This window comes from Meleagris gallopavo, chromosome 15, assembly GCF_000146605.3.
Source record: "Meleagris gallopavo isolate NT-WF06-2002-E0010 breed Aviagen turkey brand Nicholas breeding stock chromosome 15, Turkey_5.1, whole genome shotgun sequence".
Lineage (NCBI taxonomy): Eukaryota > Metazoa > Chordata > Aves > Galliformes > Phasianidae > Meleagris > Meleagris gallopavo.
Window position 1 is genome coordinate 6617537 of NC_015025.2, and position 17150 is coordinate 6634686.

A 17150-nucleotide genomic window follows, 5' to 3' on the forward strand; every position below is an offset into this window, starting at 1 on the left:
CTGCTGGTGTATGTTGTATTTATAATACACAAAATGTTCCTTAGACTTATTTATTTTTCTTCTCCTAAGTGTCCTGATTTTATTACTTCTAAAGTGTTAAAGCAGCTGCTTTATATCCTTGTTAATACAAGTGTAGGTATACATTTTCAAGCTACTCTGTGAATCAGTCCCATTTTCTGAAATGTAGAAGAAAAAGAGCTATATTTTTTATGTTGTTATTCTCAAATTGGAGTATCCTTTGAAATGCATGGAAAAAAATGTATGTTTGCCTCCATCTTTTGCATTAGACTCCCACAGTCACTGTGAATATTTATGAAGTTTATTTCCTTCTGCCTTGATCCTTCTTCCAGCATAAAAAGAGGACCAAAAATATGCATTTGGAAATTATTGACCAGAGATGGGTCTAGTTTATACCGGTGTATAACTTGTAGTTATGGCTTGTAGTAGTCCCAAATAGACATTTTTATTTTTCTTTTCTTTCCTTTCATTTTTTTTTTTCTTTTCTTGGCTTAAGAAAACTTTTTGGATGTTAATGATGAAAGAAAATTTGTGTGTGTATATGTATATATATATAAAAAAAAAAGATATTACTAGAAAATATAAGTAGGAGTGCCAGTTTTTAGATGTAATGCTTTCCTGTGCATTAACTTCCCTATGATCATTGGAGGTCATTGACAACTTGGCTGCTTATAGCAGTTATATTCATTTAAATTTAAATCTCCCAGTGTATGTTTGTTTGCAGTAAATGCATTTTCAGACAACTTTCACACCAATGCTAACTTGTGAATTCAGGATAAAAAAAAAGTATTTATAAATACACTAAACAAAATTTGTTAATTTTTTAAATTTTACTGTAGTAATAGAAATTTGTACAGTGCATTTTAAACTTTGTGTCCAGGGTAACTGGTGAACCTATTTATTTATATTTGTGAACTGTATCTCTGTATTCATGTATTATAAACAGCCTGTGCTTCCATAGTTGGTCTTTATCATGTTATACAAAGCATAGTTAGCATGGTCACCGTGAGATTTGATTTCATTTCACTTTCAACCTGTTGCAATTAGTGTCTTGTGCCAGACTTTTTACATGAGTTGGCTTCTGTTTCATCTTTACACTTAAGTAAACTACCAGTAATCTCACTCTGTGAATTTAATAGCATGCTAAGGTCCTATTTACCAAACTACTATCGTCTTCTGCTAGCCACTTCAATACTTCCACTTCTTCACAGTGTGGCTGTCTTCCTAAAAAGACAAGATACTTTTTGATATGTATTTGTTTCGATATTTATCTTAACTGCCAAGGGGAATTCCCATATTTAACGTGAAATTAGCCGACTTTTATTCTTAGTAGTATTTCTGCAGGGTGAGGATGGTCTTAATGTCAAAGAGCCATAGGACAGTGCAGGAATATGTTGTGCCTAAAAATCTTTTTGAATTTGTTGGATTTTTGAGAACAGATGTTTCTTTCTTTACTAGGGAATGAATTGAACCATGTGTGCACAGTTTTCATCTTTTTGTAGCTAATCAGACATTGAGATATGTAACTTGATTTTTTTTTTTTTTACTTAAAAAGATTCACAAAAATTATTTAAGATATCTTAATTTGACCATCAAACACTGCAACCGTGTCAGAAAACTAGGCCATTTGATGCTGAATAGTTTTTAGTTGGTACACCAGATCTTTTCTGGGACACGGTCCCTGAACTCCAGCATGATGTCTTGGCATTTCTTTTAGCTATACCAGTGCTCCAAATTTGCAGATTTATGTAATTCATTTTTGTGCACATGTTTAGTTTTCCTTATCTGCCTTTCTTCTTCTTTTACTGAGGTGTAAAAGGGAAGGGTCTTTCATATGTATGACTTACGTTAGTACATGTAGATTATACTTTAGAATAAGAATAAAATGTGATATCTCAAGGGTGATAGGGCAGTGATTGTTACAGTCTATCTATTTTATGTTGTGATATGTTATAATAATGAAGTCTAATACATTTTCTTACTGACAGTATATGACTGAACATTTTCTTGTTTCTAGAAAATAATTAAACTTTTTGGTTTTGTAAGAAATTCTGTGTACTGTTTATGCCATGTTGATTTTTTTTTAGATAAAAATATTCATAAAATACAGTTGTGACAGGTGCCTTTGAATATTTATTTGCCAGCTAAAATAAAAATGTATTTTCGGTCCTTGTCACATCCTTTAAAATAAACTAAAGGGACAATGAAATATAAAGTAACAATTGAGAGCCAGTATTGCAATTTTTGCAATAAAATATTCAGATCTTACATGATTTTCTGTTATCTAATGCTAGAAATTAGTTTATGATATATCATCACAATACACGAAAACTGAAAATATCTCCCAAGTACTGTTTATTAGTGATATATTTAGTAGAAAAAAAAAGCTAGCAGTCACCTAATACTGCACATATTTAGCTAGGTGCTTAATTGTGCTCTCTGAATTGTCCCGTTGAAGTAACCAGAGTCACTTCATCTGTAAAATTAAGCATAAGACTTATGCTTAGAAATGCACAGAAACACTGGGGACTTCCCTTTGATTTCAGTGCCCAGGGGAAAGTTAACAGACTGAAGAGATTTTAATTTAGAAAAGCATTTGAATGGGTAGCTGCAATTTTAAAGATGCAAGGGCTTATCCAGAGATCTAACTTCGCTGAATACAGTGAAGGCTAAGAGGTAAAATTTAGGTCTGTGAATGTTTAATTCCTAGAATTTTTAGGCTTGTTAAGTGCTATAGAAATTGCAAGTTGTTAACCATCTCAAAGTATTTTTTTTCTATTATTCTTTCTTTTTTTAAATACTGAAACACCATGTCAGTCACAAAAAATCAATCTTTTCTATTTTCTCTTTTTTTTTTTTTAAGTATGTATAAACTCTTCAGCACAGTAACAACAAACAGTTTACTTATGGAAATTCTAAACTGAAACAAGCAAAATCACAACAGCTAAATTTGCATATTTGCATATGTATGCTCTCTATTTTAATGTAAATTGTCTTTTCTTGTTTTTATAACTACAGGACTATACCTTGACGATGTACTTTCAGCAAGCATGGAGAGATAAGAGGCTGTCATATAATGTAATACCTCTAAACCTTACTCTGGACAATAGAGTAGCTGATCAGCTATGGGTTCCTGATACCTATTTCCTGAATGACAAGAAGTCATTCGTACATGGTGTCACTGTGAAGAACAGAATGATCCGCTTGCATCCAGATGGGACGGTCTTGTATGGACTAAGGTCAGTTTGAACCATTTCTGACTCGTTATTTTTAGTCTTTTAATCGTGGCTTCAAATTAATGCCTATTTTGTTTACCTTATTTATTGCTGTTCTTTGTATTGCTATGTTCTGTATAACTGCTGATATTCCAGAAACAATTTTAACTTAAGTATTTGAAGAATGGATGAAGATTTTTTTTTTTAATGAAATTTGGAGATAAACTTCTGCTTTTAGTACAGTTCCAAAATACTTGCTTTAAGAACAGATAAGACTATAAATACTATTGTAAATACACATTCTGGATTAAAAGCTGTTTTTAGAACTGCATCCTCAAAGGAACTGAAATAACAATTATAAAGCGAGGATTGGTGGGGAAAAAGGAAAATGTATATGTCTGAACTGGTTGTTTAACTAAATGATATATTTTATAAACAATGCTAATTAAACATTTAATTGATTTGTATGTTACTGTCATGAAAATCAGCTTTCTCATTTTTGCTGATATAAGGTTTGACCTGAAATGTCTTTCAGCCTAGTTTTGTGAGTGAATGGCTATATACTCATTAAATAAATTCTTAATGACTGCAGAAATAAACAAAAGAACTTTAGAAGGTTTGAAAATTGGAATCTCTTTTGTAACATTCATAGAAAAAAGAAAATAATTCCCTTGAGAGATTTAAATATATTCCTGCAAAAGACTTAATATGATGTAGTTTGTAACAAAGCAGAAAATGTTGACTGGATTAAAAAAAAATAAAAAAAACTGAAAACCTTGCAGAGCTTCAAACTAGAAGGTCTCATATTTTCATGTTGAAGAAAAGATACAATATGAATTTGGGGGGGCGTGAATTCTAAAAGCTTTCTTTAGTACATTTATCTTATTTCTTGTGAGATTTTTCTACTCTGCCTGTAACTCAAGTCAAGGAAGAGGTGCTTTTATATTGATTATTTTTTTCCCAGATGTAAAGGAGAGCAGCGCACAGTTGTATATATTTATTTCTGTGACTTGTACAGTAAATTTGATCCTACACGAGGAAAGGAACCTGGGCTTCTTGATTCCCTTGTAAAATCCTTAAGTGAATTGTCTGTAATTTTAACTAAACAAGGTATGGGCCAGATTCTATTTTCTTTACTCATGCAAATAGTTCAGTTGACAGTCCCAGGGAATTCACTACAATACTTGTGCTTCTGTTACTTCTAATCTATGGACTGAAGACCAGGGCTCCCTTTGTGGCATGAAAGTGTACAATTCCTCTGCCTCAGTTGATCCATTTATTAAATTGGAATAGTAAAACCTACCTTCTCACAAGGGTGTTGTGAAGATTAATTAGTTTGTGAAGTGCTTTGATCTCATAAAACACGGTGTAAGTGCCAAGCATTATTATGAAGAATTATAAAATGCCAGCCTTGATATGCACTTTGGGATGGTAGCTGTTGGATAGATACTAATCTACTCTGCTCTCCTTAGAATCACTGTTGCACTTTTCCTGTGTGGCAACACATTGACAAAATGAACCAATTTTGGGAAAGATGCAATTTTTGGAGTAAAAAGGGAGACTGCTGACTGTCTTGAGGATCTTTCTTCTACATAGGACTCAAAGATTGGAGATGCATTTTTCTTCAGAACACCTCCATCCACAGCAGGAGAGTGGGTAGTTGGATCTTAAATACCTCCCCTATCCAAATGAAAACAAAGATATTTTACTTCAGTTCCTTTATTAGATCTTAAGTATAGGATAAGTATTCAAGAGGATCTTTTGCTTCTATTTTATATGAATAGCTGTTAAATCATTAGTATGTGAATAATTAATTCAATTAAGCTTAATAGGAAAAAGGCTTTAAGTCACAGGAATCTCTTCCATTAAAAGCCCTATTATCCAAGATTATTACATTGCAATCAAGTGAAAAAAATTCAGAGTTTTATTGCCCAACAGGCAAACTGTGGCATTTACTTTATTAGCAAGAAAATCTCTATCAGCTAAAGAACCGTGTAATAGTTTTAAGTTGCTCCGAGGATATTGCATAGATGCATTCCAAAAACAAATAAGGGTCATCAAACACTTAATCTTAAATTGAAATTTAACTTTTAACATAATTGAGAATTACAGCAACACAAATCTATCTGATTTTTCTTCTGTAATGTATTCTATCGGATTGTTTTTGCTGGTACTTGAAGATTCTGAAAAAGGAAATTTTTATTTAGGATAGATATTCATAAAATTTTACTGCAGAATGCTCTGATAGAGCCTCAGCTAATGAGGTGGATGCTAAATGTGTATTTATAGTTGCTGTACGTAGATTTAGATGTATGTTTACATAATGTATATATAGATTGCATGTAGATATATATCATATAAATTTCTTTTAGCATATTTTTAAAAGTCTGAATTCTGAGATGGATGTTGAGACTGGATCATAAAGCATTAAGAGTGAAGCTTTAAGGCCTTGCGTGTGGAAGGAAAATGAGTCTCTTGTTTAGAATTAGAAAAAACTTATTTCCCCTGTTTCTGTTTCTTACGCAGATTTGTTCTTGTGATTCTATAGATAATTTTTCTTTTACATTTTGATGAACATTGCAATAAAATTTTGGAAACTACTTCTTAAATGAATGGATTTTTTATTTTTCTGAGAAGTGTTTTAGGAAGCCGCAAGTACTGGAGGTTCTTGTTCGTTTAAATTATATCTCCAGGTTTTTGGTTTTTTTTATTTTTTCTAAGATGTTTTTCTTTGAAGAGAACAGCTCATTTGTCTACCTGCTGTTTCAACTTGTTTTGTCACAGAGCTTTACAAAACGGTGAATATAGTTTTTGAGAAATAATTTTCTAAACTCCTGAAATCTAGCTGTTATTTTTTAATTGAAAAGTCCAGGTGGTTTCTGTATCTCTTGGGACTAGATACATATTTCTAGATTCCTCCACAAATGTAAATTTCATTTGGCCCTCAATGTGCAAAGTACTTCAGGGAAGCTTTTCCTGGAACAATATGCGGTCCTGCTTAGACATGGAGAAATAGGTTATCGCGAGAAATTCTCCTCTTGTGGTATTGTCAGATAAGTTCTCCAGGCTCGAGGGATATGTGTAAACATTGCAGAAGAGTGCTTTTAAGCCATGCTTATCCTTGGTTGTTATGTTAGCTGTTTAGGCTGCAATGCGGGCATTTGCTGTAGCCGTTAATTTGCACACATTTCCTTCTGAGTTGGCATCCCTGGAATAGTCCCTGCTTCTATTAGCCTAGAACCATGTAATTTAAGGAGAGAGAAAACAGAAAAGTTCGGAAAAACATTGTTTTAAATTCACTTGATTGTGCCATCTGTACGAGCAGATGGGAAAAATGTCTCAGGGCTGGAGGGAGACTACAAGATCAAATCATGAAGAACTAACTTACAGGCATGCTCAGTGTCAGAACTGAAAGGACCTTAGCATTTACTGCAGTGACCTGACCTGCAGCCTGGCCCCTCACGAATTGCTGTCTTTGTAGTGGGTGACGTTTCAGGGGGCATCATCTATATCCTATAGATCCCCATGACTTGTAGTCTGCAAATGCTCTCAGTTCTGAAACAGAAAAGAGCAAATGTTTGTGTCCCTAAATTCTTCTCACACGTGAACTGCAAACCCAGATTTAGCACTTCATGGGGATGGTTTGCCAGGGCGTGTCATTCTCCCAGCTAATTTCTTATTTGGGTGATCATTACATTGTAGACTATAGAATATGCCAATATGCCAACAAGACTGTCTCCATTGAGACTGCTTTTAAAAAATCGGACACTTCAAAATATTTGTTCCGAATTTTGTCTTTAAAAGTCAAAGGTATTTAGAGGCATATGGCCTTTTAAAGGACTTTCAGATTAATGCAAAAAATGTACTACTTCTCTCAAAGCCTTCTGCAGGGTAATAACCACTGCTAGACTGTCAGTTGTACTGTAGAAGGTGTTACATGACTGTGTGTTGCCTATTTAAAGCATTTATTGAAAATGTGTTCAAAAGTTACTGAAAAATGTTACAGTGCTTTCTCTTCAGCATCAGAACGGAAAAAAAAAAAAACCAACACAGGATTGAATAGCTGCTGGGGAAATGCTTTTGAGATATGTTTCATGTACATTACCCGAAAATGATGAAGTATAGCTAGGACCAAAATGTTCTGGTTTGCAGTCTTCCCTCTCATGGACTTTCTTAGGACTCTTAAACTGTAAAAATCAGTAGCAAGCATTCTCGGTACAAGATCACAGGGAATTACAGTCGTTTGCCTTTGGATTCTGGGGGTTCAAATGTACTCTAATAAATGTAGTTAGTCTGTAAACTGTTAAGGTCTGTTATGGTGTTTTATCTTTCTGAGTTAAGAATTGAAAGTAGTTTACTGTTGCAAAGTAGTTTTTAATTGTTTTAAAATCTGTTGCATCGAAGTGTATTATACATAGATACATAAGGGACATTAGGACTGAAGTGATAAATGGTAGAGTTTTCTCTGACTCCTTACTCGTTTGACTTAGGACAAGATGATTTCCTTTTCATGGGTCAGAATGTCAATTAATAACCACCATGTATTTTGGTGTGTGAGAGACACCATTACTAACAATATTTTATCTTCATATTTTTAAATTGCTTCTTATTTTAAATTAATGTTAGCCATTTATCTTAACAAGCCAATATATCTGATACTGCAAAGAAAGAAAGACTCTGAAGTTCTAAATGCTTCTGCTTATATGGAAAAGTAACATAACATTAATTTACCATAAGCATAAGTTTATTGCAATCTACTTTGTAGATTTTTTTTTACCAAGATATTACAAATTTCAAGCAATGAAAACGACTTGAAGAGAACTTATAAACTGCCAACATTATGATGACTACAGAGTGTTTTATATAGTCAGCCGAAGATGTAAATAATTGATAGACCTTGCTGCTAAGCTCCATTCTTTCAGAGATATGTTTCTTTCATTTTATCATCATCTCTCATTATCTATCTACTCCGTCTGGTTCTGTATGCAAAAAAACAGAGATGGCAATGAGTGCACAATCTGGGAAATAGTACTCAGGCAAGGAGGCACTTACTGAAACATAAAAGATCATTCCTCTGCTTTTTACATTTATTAAATTATGTGCACTAAAGTTTATTTCACAACTGCATGACAGATCATTACATTTTTATCTCAGCTAACATTCACTAGTGCCGTGCATCTTTAGTCTGTTGGCATTTTCTAGAAGAGGACCTCCAAATCACATAATACTTAGAAATATTCTGTTATAGTTATCCTTAATTACGTTTAAATATGCTTTCATAGTGTTAGCGTTACTGCAGAAATGTCATGTCATCCCCTCTCTGACTGCTATACATTTTTTTACTGTTGGATTCTTAAAGAAGTAATTGAATAGCCATAAGACAGAGATGTCGTTTGTTATTTTCATGTAACTTCAGTAGACCTTCAACAGAAGTTTTGTTGTGGAAATATTTATTTGAAAAATAAATCATGCCTCTCTAGGGGTTTTGCTGTACATTTAAAACAGTCGGGGGGGAAGGGGAGGAGATGAAAACCCCATTTTTTTGAAACTAAAAACATCTTTCTATACACAAGGATTAGAAAGCAATCTTCCTTCTGCACGTTGTTCTCTAGGTACCCACTTAGATGCACATGATGTTGAAGCCAAACTTTCTGTCACCATCTCCTTTGACTTAGTTGGATGGACTCAAATTCTACAAGGAGTTTAAATGTAATGGTGCTATTTATATTGCTACATTTAACACTTTATGTGATTTCCAAAACTGTCCAAAAACATTACACAAGGGTGAATTGGCTATTGTGGTGATATGGTACTTTTTTTGATCCTTTTGTGTTAGTATTCTCTATCCTTGAGTACTGTATTTTGCGTATATTGAACGAGATAGACTCTAACTCCACCTGTCACATCTTGTCTGGTCCTCGCCTCTTTCAAGTTTCTTTAAGCTTAATCTGTTCATTTTATTTCAATGCAGCTTTAATTTCTATATAATCTATATCTATGATTTATGGCATTGCTAGGAAAATACGCTTTGTACTCGTGGTAGTACAACCCCTACAAGAGAATAAACCCTACTGAACTGGGGAGTAATGTTTGTTTGGTGTCAAGAATGAAAACATTGTTACTTTTCATTTTAGCGATTACAGAATCTTGGAAATTAATTCAGAGGAATGAATAGATATTAGAAGAATAAAAGGCAATTAGGAAGTACATGACTAATAGATGGGATGCCTGAACTATGTAAATTCAGAAAGGGAAAGGTGAATATGATTTAACCTTATGATTGAAAAGAAAGCATTGATAAAAGAATTTTTCTCACATAGATTTTGTTTTTTTTTCTTTGTTTTCTTCTTGTTGTTAGGTTTGCCAGCACAATTAAATAGCAGGAATGGCTTTTAGTTTTGTTTCATAAGGTAATGGAACTGTTGCATATTGCGCTTTGACTTATGCTAGATACATTACTGATAGCTCAGATGATAAACCTAGAAAACTTGATTTGACCTGAGCAAATATCTCAAAATATCACTCTTGTATTGCTGAATTTCTGAAGTCTGCAAAATGGGATGGAAATATGCCAAGCTTAAATGTTCCATCCATAGCAGAAAAACACAAAGATTTATAGGAATAAGGTGAAGAAAGAGACATTTTGATAATTCCAGATTTTTAATTCAACTTGAATTGAGAGCAAAGTTCTGGAAATGAGAGTGCATTTATATTTGTTAGTCTTAGCAGGAAGGAATAAGTGAAAGGTTTTATTCATTATAGTTTTTTTTGTTGCTTGGCAGTTCTCACTGGCCATGGAAAAGACGATGTTCAAAGTGTTGTTTAAAATAAGCTGATAGCTTGGATTTAGTTTAACAAATGATCTTTTGTAATCCATCTCAAAAGTATGATATCAGTTAAGAGATTAAGGTGTCAGCTCTGCGTTGTAGCTTTTATTTACCAAAAAAGAGGTCTGTCTTGAAGTCATCTCATAGCCAGAAAGCTGGCAGAGTTCCCATTTAGACAAACAAGTACCTCTCAGTGTAGGCAGAAATGTCTGTGTTAGCAAAGAGTCTGTAGGGGAATGGGAAAGGGCCTCCCTTCTGTCCCTGTAGGAGGTCTGAGCTTTTCTTTTGTATCATTTTTAATATTGTATTCAAATGAAAATAAACAGGATGGGTAAATATACATCGGTGGCTGACAGCAGTGTGGCAACATGAGTGGTTCTGCCCCATTTCTAATTGATCATATTAGCACTAGTAAAGCTCTCTTCTCCTTTCTTTTCTTAAAGAAAAGCATTATCCTCTCCCCTTCTGACTTTCCTTAACAGCTTTACTATTTGCCCCATCTATGCATGCTTAGCCAGACTTTCTGTTCAGTAATTTCCTATTGTAAAGTCTATACAATCTATAAACCTTTAGGAAAGCCAGTAGTATTTTCATGGTCAATTTTTCATCCAGTTACAGACCTTGCTTATTCCTTAGTCGTTGTTTTGCTCTGAAATTCGCCATGTGCTCTGTTTTCTTTTTTCCTCATAGTGAAAACTGCTTGAAGTAGGGGGAGGGAGCAGTTATTGCCTTAGATTAGCAGCATTAAATTACCAATTTATCTTGATGTCATGCTTCTGCTTACTAACAACCACTTCAAAATGCACGGTTTTCACCCAAATCCAGTGGGGCCATTGTTTCTTTTGTTTATGGAGCTACTGTGACAGCCACAGTAAATGGTGAGTTTTTAATTCGTTTGTGAAGATTAGGATCTTGGCTAATGACTGTGTAGTCATAAGTGATGATGCATTTTCCTCCTACACTCTTGCTGCTTAGAACATATATTAATTGTGCAGATGGTAATGGCTCAGCTATGTGTTTGCTTTCCATCTCCTCCTCTCACGACATTTACACCATGCAAAGAGGGTGTATTGCCATCTCCTTATTTATGAAGACTTGTGATTCATCACCTGTCTTTTAAATCAAGAACTAAGATTATATTCTGTTGCTAAGAGGCAGAATTTGGATGTATGCTTTCTTGTTTTAATCATACCTGTGCCAAGCTTTGACTGAAACCTTCAAGGAAATAACAGCCATGAGCACTGGATTTTCATCTTCATTCCTTCATGTGAAACTTGCAGTGCCTGTTTTATTTGGGTAACTGTGTCAGTCTTTGTGTTCCAAAGATTCACAAACATTTCTAGCTAAACAACCCAAGATTTATAGATATTTCAGTTTCACTTTAAGGACTTCCTTGAACTACTAGACATCAAGCATAGCTTGTATGTGGCAGATGATAGGAAATAACTACTTACATGTTGTTCTGGTTTTCTTTCTTACTCATATTAATTCTTATGGTTTGTTAGAAACAGTAGGAAAAATAACAACAACTAAGTCACAACTGATAAAGATAATTCCTTAAAACTTAATTTCTTCATTGATGTCATATCTGTCATGACCACGTTACACATCCGGATGTTACTTCTTTCACAGAAAAGTAGGCTTTCCTGTGTTCAAACATTTGTTGGGTTTGTAATTCGCTGGTTTTATCTTTTTTCGTGTTCTTAATTTTAAGTCTTGTTTACTTTGAAGTATCACTCCTAGGCCGTTATTTGCAAATTCAAGGACAATTTATTTTGGTCTTCCTACTTTATTTTGTTGTTCATTTGTGTAGGAACATTCAAAGGAAGTGTACGGAATTCTTTTTAAAATGCATTTGTGTAATCTGAGAAAACGGTTCCATTCCTGTCACGGAGTTCTACCTCTGATGGTTTCTTATCAAGTGTGCATACTGCCCGTAGTGATATAGCATAGCTCTGTACTTGAAGCTTCTTGTGAAGGGGACAGGAGCTGGTTAGCTTTTGAGTCAGAGAGAAGTGCTACACTAAAGGAGGTAACTGTCAAGATTCCTGAAAGAAACGGTCACAAAATATGAGTAGAGAAATACTCGAGGGAGGTGAAACTAGAAGGAACTTATCTCTTCAAAGAGTTGCAGGCTTGCACCCAGTGCGTGGTTTCTGTTACCAACCACTGATGCAACAGCAAAGGCTTTGTGTAACAACTATTTTGACTTGCGGTTGAGTTGCTGGCATTCTAGATTTCGGAGTCATACTGGTGTTCCAAGTGGAGAAAAGTTACTGGGATCTTGTTAAGGCACTGCAGTTGTTACTAAACAAGTTGACTAACTAGAAAATAGCTTTATTGGGATAAACGAAAAGCTGGGAGAGATCCTCTGCACAGATATACTTGCATGCTTTCGGTGTTGTAGATTTCAGATCATTGAGTATTGAAAGTTCAGAAAAATGCAGCAGATTTGAGTGAGATAACTATCATCTCTGTTCTGTATAATGTGAGTTACAGTGTTAGTAAGCTCCATATAATTTCTAAGGGCATGAGCATCAATACTGCGTTAAGGATGCCTATGATTAGACTATTATTTTTCAGCTTGGAAGAACACTGGGAAAAGGCATTTAACCTTAACGATAAACTTATTAAACTGTTGGTATTATTTGCTAAATCTCTGATCTGTGTTTAGAAATGAGGTTTAGCGCCTATAAGAGACATTTTGCTGAGTCAGTAGCTGTAGTTTAACTTAAATGATTGTAAGTAATGTGTGACATTAGTGATGAATTCTAGTCCATGTCTGAAGTATCTGAAAGCAAGTTTCTAAGTGAAATATTGAAATCTTGTGATAGAACAAACAAAAAGCTTCTGGATATTTCTGAGTATTTCACCCTATGCAACATTTAATTAGATGGGAGTAAGTATTGTGAAATGAATAAGTTTGAGAAGAATGCTGGGGCTGGCTTATACAGATCTATCTCACCTGCTCAAGACGTGGCAAAAATAATTTTCACGTGCCTTACCACTTTTCTCAGTGGAGAAACACGCTTGTTGGTTCATTGTATAGCAGTTGTCTCCGACTGTCCCCATATTGCAAGCAGTGCTGACCTGAAGTCCATATCCATGCTATGGCTTTCTGTTGAGCTATTATTTAAAAAAAAACCTACTCTGAACATCTTTTCAGTAAGTATTATGCTTCACACTGGGATTGATGTGAACTATTATTATACTTGTACACTAAGAAAATTAAAACGTTCTACCCCAGTTGTTGATGAAAACTGTCATGTCCTATTACTATCATATGATATCAAACACCAGTGTTGACATGCTGGCATTCATAATGAATTGAAAAATAACATCTGAAAACCATGTGCAGTGGAGAGTCCTCTGATAAACACCAGATTTGACACTGGAGAACAAAGTTAAACTCTTGAGTTTTGAAATTCCTGCTTCATAAATATGAATCCTGGAACATATTTATTTTGTTGCCGGAAATTTCCTGCTTTAAATCCTGTCAAACAGACTGAGTTTGTGGAAAGACACCTGCATCATTCCAAAGGGCTGCGTCTGGATGGCTGTTACTCCATGTCTGGGCTCAGAAATGAGTAAGAATTTGTGAAACTGGACATGAGACAGTCGGACTCACTGCTGTGCCTCTGAGTCTGCTGAACATACTGTGCAAATGATGCTTTCACCTTGCAGGCTTATGCCGGTGCTTTCATTCACCTAAAAGCACCTGTGCATTTAATCAACTAAATGTTTTCCTGAGATAATGGTCATTGCTGTGAATTTGATTTACTGAGTTTCAGCAAGTGTTGTCCTATTGTTTATGAACAAAGGACTTTAAGTAAAGATAAGAAGGTATTTTAGAGACAGTATTAAAAAAAAAAAGGCACTTTCTACAGCACAGTGTCCACTTTAAAAAGGTTCTTGGATATATGGAATGAATGGCTCCAGAACAGGTCCAACGTATCTGAGATGAGCCTTTTTTTCCCCATATATTTAGCGTACTCATGTATGACTGATATTTTTCAATATGCTCATGTACCTAAGATGTGTTCTAATTGTAAGTTTCCTTTGAAGGAAAGGTCTTACGAACAGTCAAGCTACAGGAATGGTAGATGATAAGTAGTAAGGAACACGTTCTCCAAACAAAATTATGAAAGCGTGCAATATAGAAAATAAAATTCATGTTACGGGGAAGTTGAATTAATACATTGATAATACATGAAGTGTTGGAAGTTCCAGATTGGAATATACAAAATGTTAAGCAATATTGTATGCAGAAGTATATGGAAAACAGAGATCTGAATAAAACTGATTAGAATCAGTTGAACTCTTGTGTACAGAATCATCCCAGCCTGTTGGGCAGATCAGAGTCACGTATCTTCCAAATGTAATTAGCTTTGTTGATCATAAATGCCGGTAAGTAACTGTAGAAACCTACGGATCTGACTAGCATTAAAATAGAAAATGAAAGAAAGGGATCTTGATAAGATGAATGAGCTTTCTCTACAGTTGTCTATCTGCAGAATAACCTGAGGAGGAACATGAGTTAGTGTTTAAGATAAAATGTTCAGAATAACCTGCTCATAGTTTGTGTAAGTCTGTAAGTCTGTAAGTCAGACTTATCATAATCCATATTCATTTGAATAAGGATTGCTCTTTCCATTGTAGCATTTTCATAGAATCATAAAAACGTTTGAGTCAGAAATGACCCTTAAAGGCCATCTGGTCCAACTCCCTGCAATGAACAGGAGCACCCACAGTTCCATCAGTGGTCAGAGCCCCTCCAGCCTGACCTTGCAGGTCTCCAAGGGCAGGGCATCCACCACTTCTCTGGGCAACCAGTGCCAGTGTCTCACCACCCTTATTGTGAAAACTTTCTCATTATGTCCAATCTAAATCTCCCCTCTTTCTGTCTGAAGCCTTTGTCCCTTGTTCTATCACAGCAGATCCTCCAAAAGAGTCGTGTATATGCTTTTTTCCTTTATAGGTGTCTTTACTAAGATCAATTTCTGCTAATAGGAATGTGTCATTTGATGACTCTATACTGTGAATTAGGCTGAAAATTATCCCTTAAATTTTAGCTGTCCTCAATTAAATAGTGTTCAGATGGAAATAATTGTTTAGATGTGGTACATGGCTACCATACAAACAGAAGATGCATTAAAGGCAGCTTGAATGTGCCTGATCTGGCTGTTAATTCTGGTGGGGGATCTCCATTCCTGCTTGGTGAACACACAGGGCACAGGAGAAGGGTGAAATTCTGTAATTTTATGTTTCTGGGGGTTAGTTGTTTGTCCATACATACAGAATATTTTACACAATGTTTCTCTGTAATTTACAGCTGCTGCTTTTTTTTGCTAGCTGTTATTTGCATTAACTGGAATAAGCTGTTGCTAATCTTAAGAATTTTTGTTGTCATTTTAAGTGAACTGTTTTCCTAGTGTTTTTATGTATTTTCAAAATACTTTTTTAGAATGGTAAAAATATAATACTTTCTGTAGTTATATACCAACAATTTTTATTTGTATTTTACTTCTTCGCCAGACACAGCTTCTCACTTGCTCAGAATGGATTTCTGCTTTTTTCATGTGCTAGTTCTCTTTTAAGAAGAAAAAGAAAACTCACTTTATTTACAGTCCTCTCTCACATCCATAAACCACTAAATGATTCAATTAGGCATATATGCCAAGCAGAATATCATATCTTATATATAAATGTCTGCTGAAGTAAATTGGAAGAATAAATATGAACACTAAATCAGCAATGTTAAATAATCCATGGTTTAAGAATATTAAATAGATCTATGTTCTACATAATAAATGACCTGTCTTTATTAATACAACCAAAACATTTCTTCTAAGATTAAACAACACTGAATTAAAACCAAGCATTTCCAGCCCAATTAATAGGGATAGCTTCTTGTCTTCCTTCATTTGATAATAATGCCTCCCATGCACTTAGTAGTGCACTATCAGCCTCTTACTTTAGACAGTGGCAAGCACATTAGGTGATCAGTGGTTTCTGTGGAATGTTAAGAGCAAGAGAAATAGCTGGAAGTGTCCTCTGAATAACTGCATTGGCCTGAAGAATGTGACTGTTGAATATTAATGGAGTTATGTCACCCCCAGGAATTCATTTTGTTTTAGAAATGTTCTTAACCCATCCCTTTGCAGTTTTATGAGGTTTCAGCATCTGATATCTATGAAGTGTTTTAACATGCCTTGGTCTAGAAAGGTTTCAGATCTATATTTCTACAAGTAGATGTATATGATGTAATTGCTATATGGTGCATAATTAACATCGGTATTAAAACCAAATTTTAATATAAAAGTATGGTTTGGGTTTGTTTTCCTATTTTTTCAGTAAAAAAAAAATTGAGTTATTCTAATACATTACTGCCTTTTATAGGGAACAGCTTTTTCACGTGGAAACTCAAAATGATAAACTCAATCTGTTCAGTAATAACTAGTCTGTGGACGTGACAATGGCCTCAGAAAGAGCCATGAAATCCTCCCCTCAAGCTCGTAATTTCACAGTGCCCCTTTTAATTCTACATGACAGTCCAGCTTGCTATGTATTATGGCAGTTATACCACTCTAATGCCTCAAAGTAGGCCATCAATACTGCTTTATATACACTTTCAATATATGCGTTAATGGTTTTGAAAACTGGCTGTGGAAAGTGGCCAATGATATGGTTCTATGAAGTGTTCATGATGTGCTGACATCACAGCTTTCAAAAATAAGTAAATACAATCAAGTAGTTCGGTGCCAAATATCTTATTGCAACAGTGGTGGTGGTGAAATCTTACCATCTGCTAATTACAAATATTCGTCACTTGGTAAAATTGGAAGTGAAATGATACCTTAGTATCGCTGTGCTGTATCTAGATAACAGTGTTGTTAATATCTCCTAGCGTTATGGGCCTAAAGTCTGAAGGCAATATATAGGATATTTTGAGACTTTAAGATCATCCCTGTTACTTGCTTGCATTCTTTCTTTCTCTTTATTGACAGTTAATGTTATAATGATATTTGAAAGAATGTCAGTAGAGGACAAGTGCCTCTTATTGTTCCCTAAATACCAGAGCAAAATTGAT

The 17150-nt window shown here is 34.7% G+C and overlaps 1 protein-coding gene across 4 annotated transcripts in view; it reads left to right on the top strand.

The window, feature by feature from the left end:
- Positions 1 to 17150, top strand: part of GABRB2 (gamma-aminobutyric acid type A receptor beta2 subunit) — a 136610-nt gene that overhangs the window by 47782 nt on the left and 71678 nt on the right. For all 4 annotated transcript variants that reach the window (XM_010718904.3, XM_010718903.3, XM_003210320.4 and 1 more), the window contains exon 6: positions 3037 to 3257. In XM_010718904.3, the coding sequence (XP_010717206.1) occupies positions 3037 to 3257 (221 nt within the window). The remainder of the gene's footprint in view (positions 1 to 3036; positions 3258 to 17150) is intronic.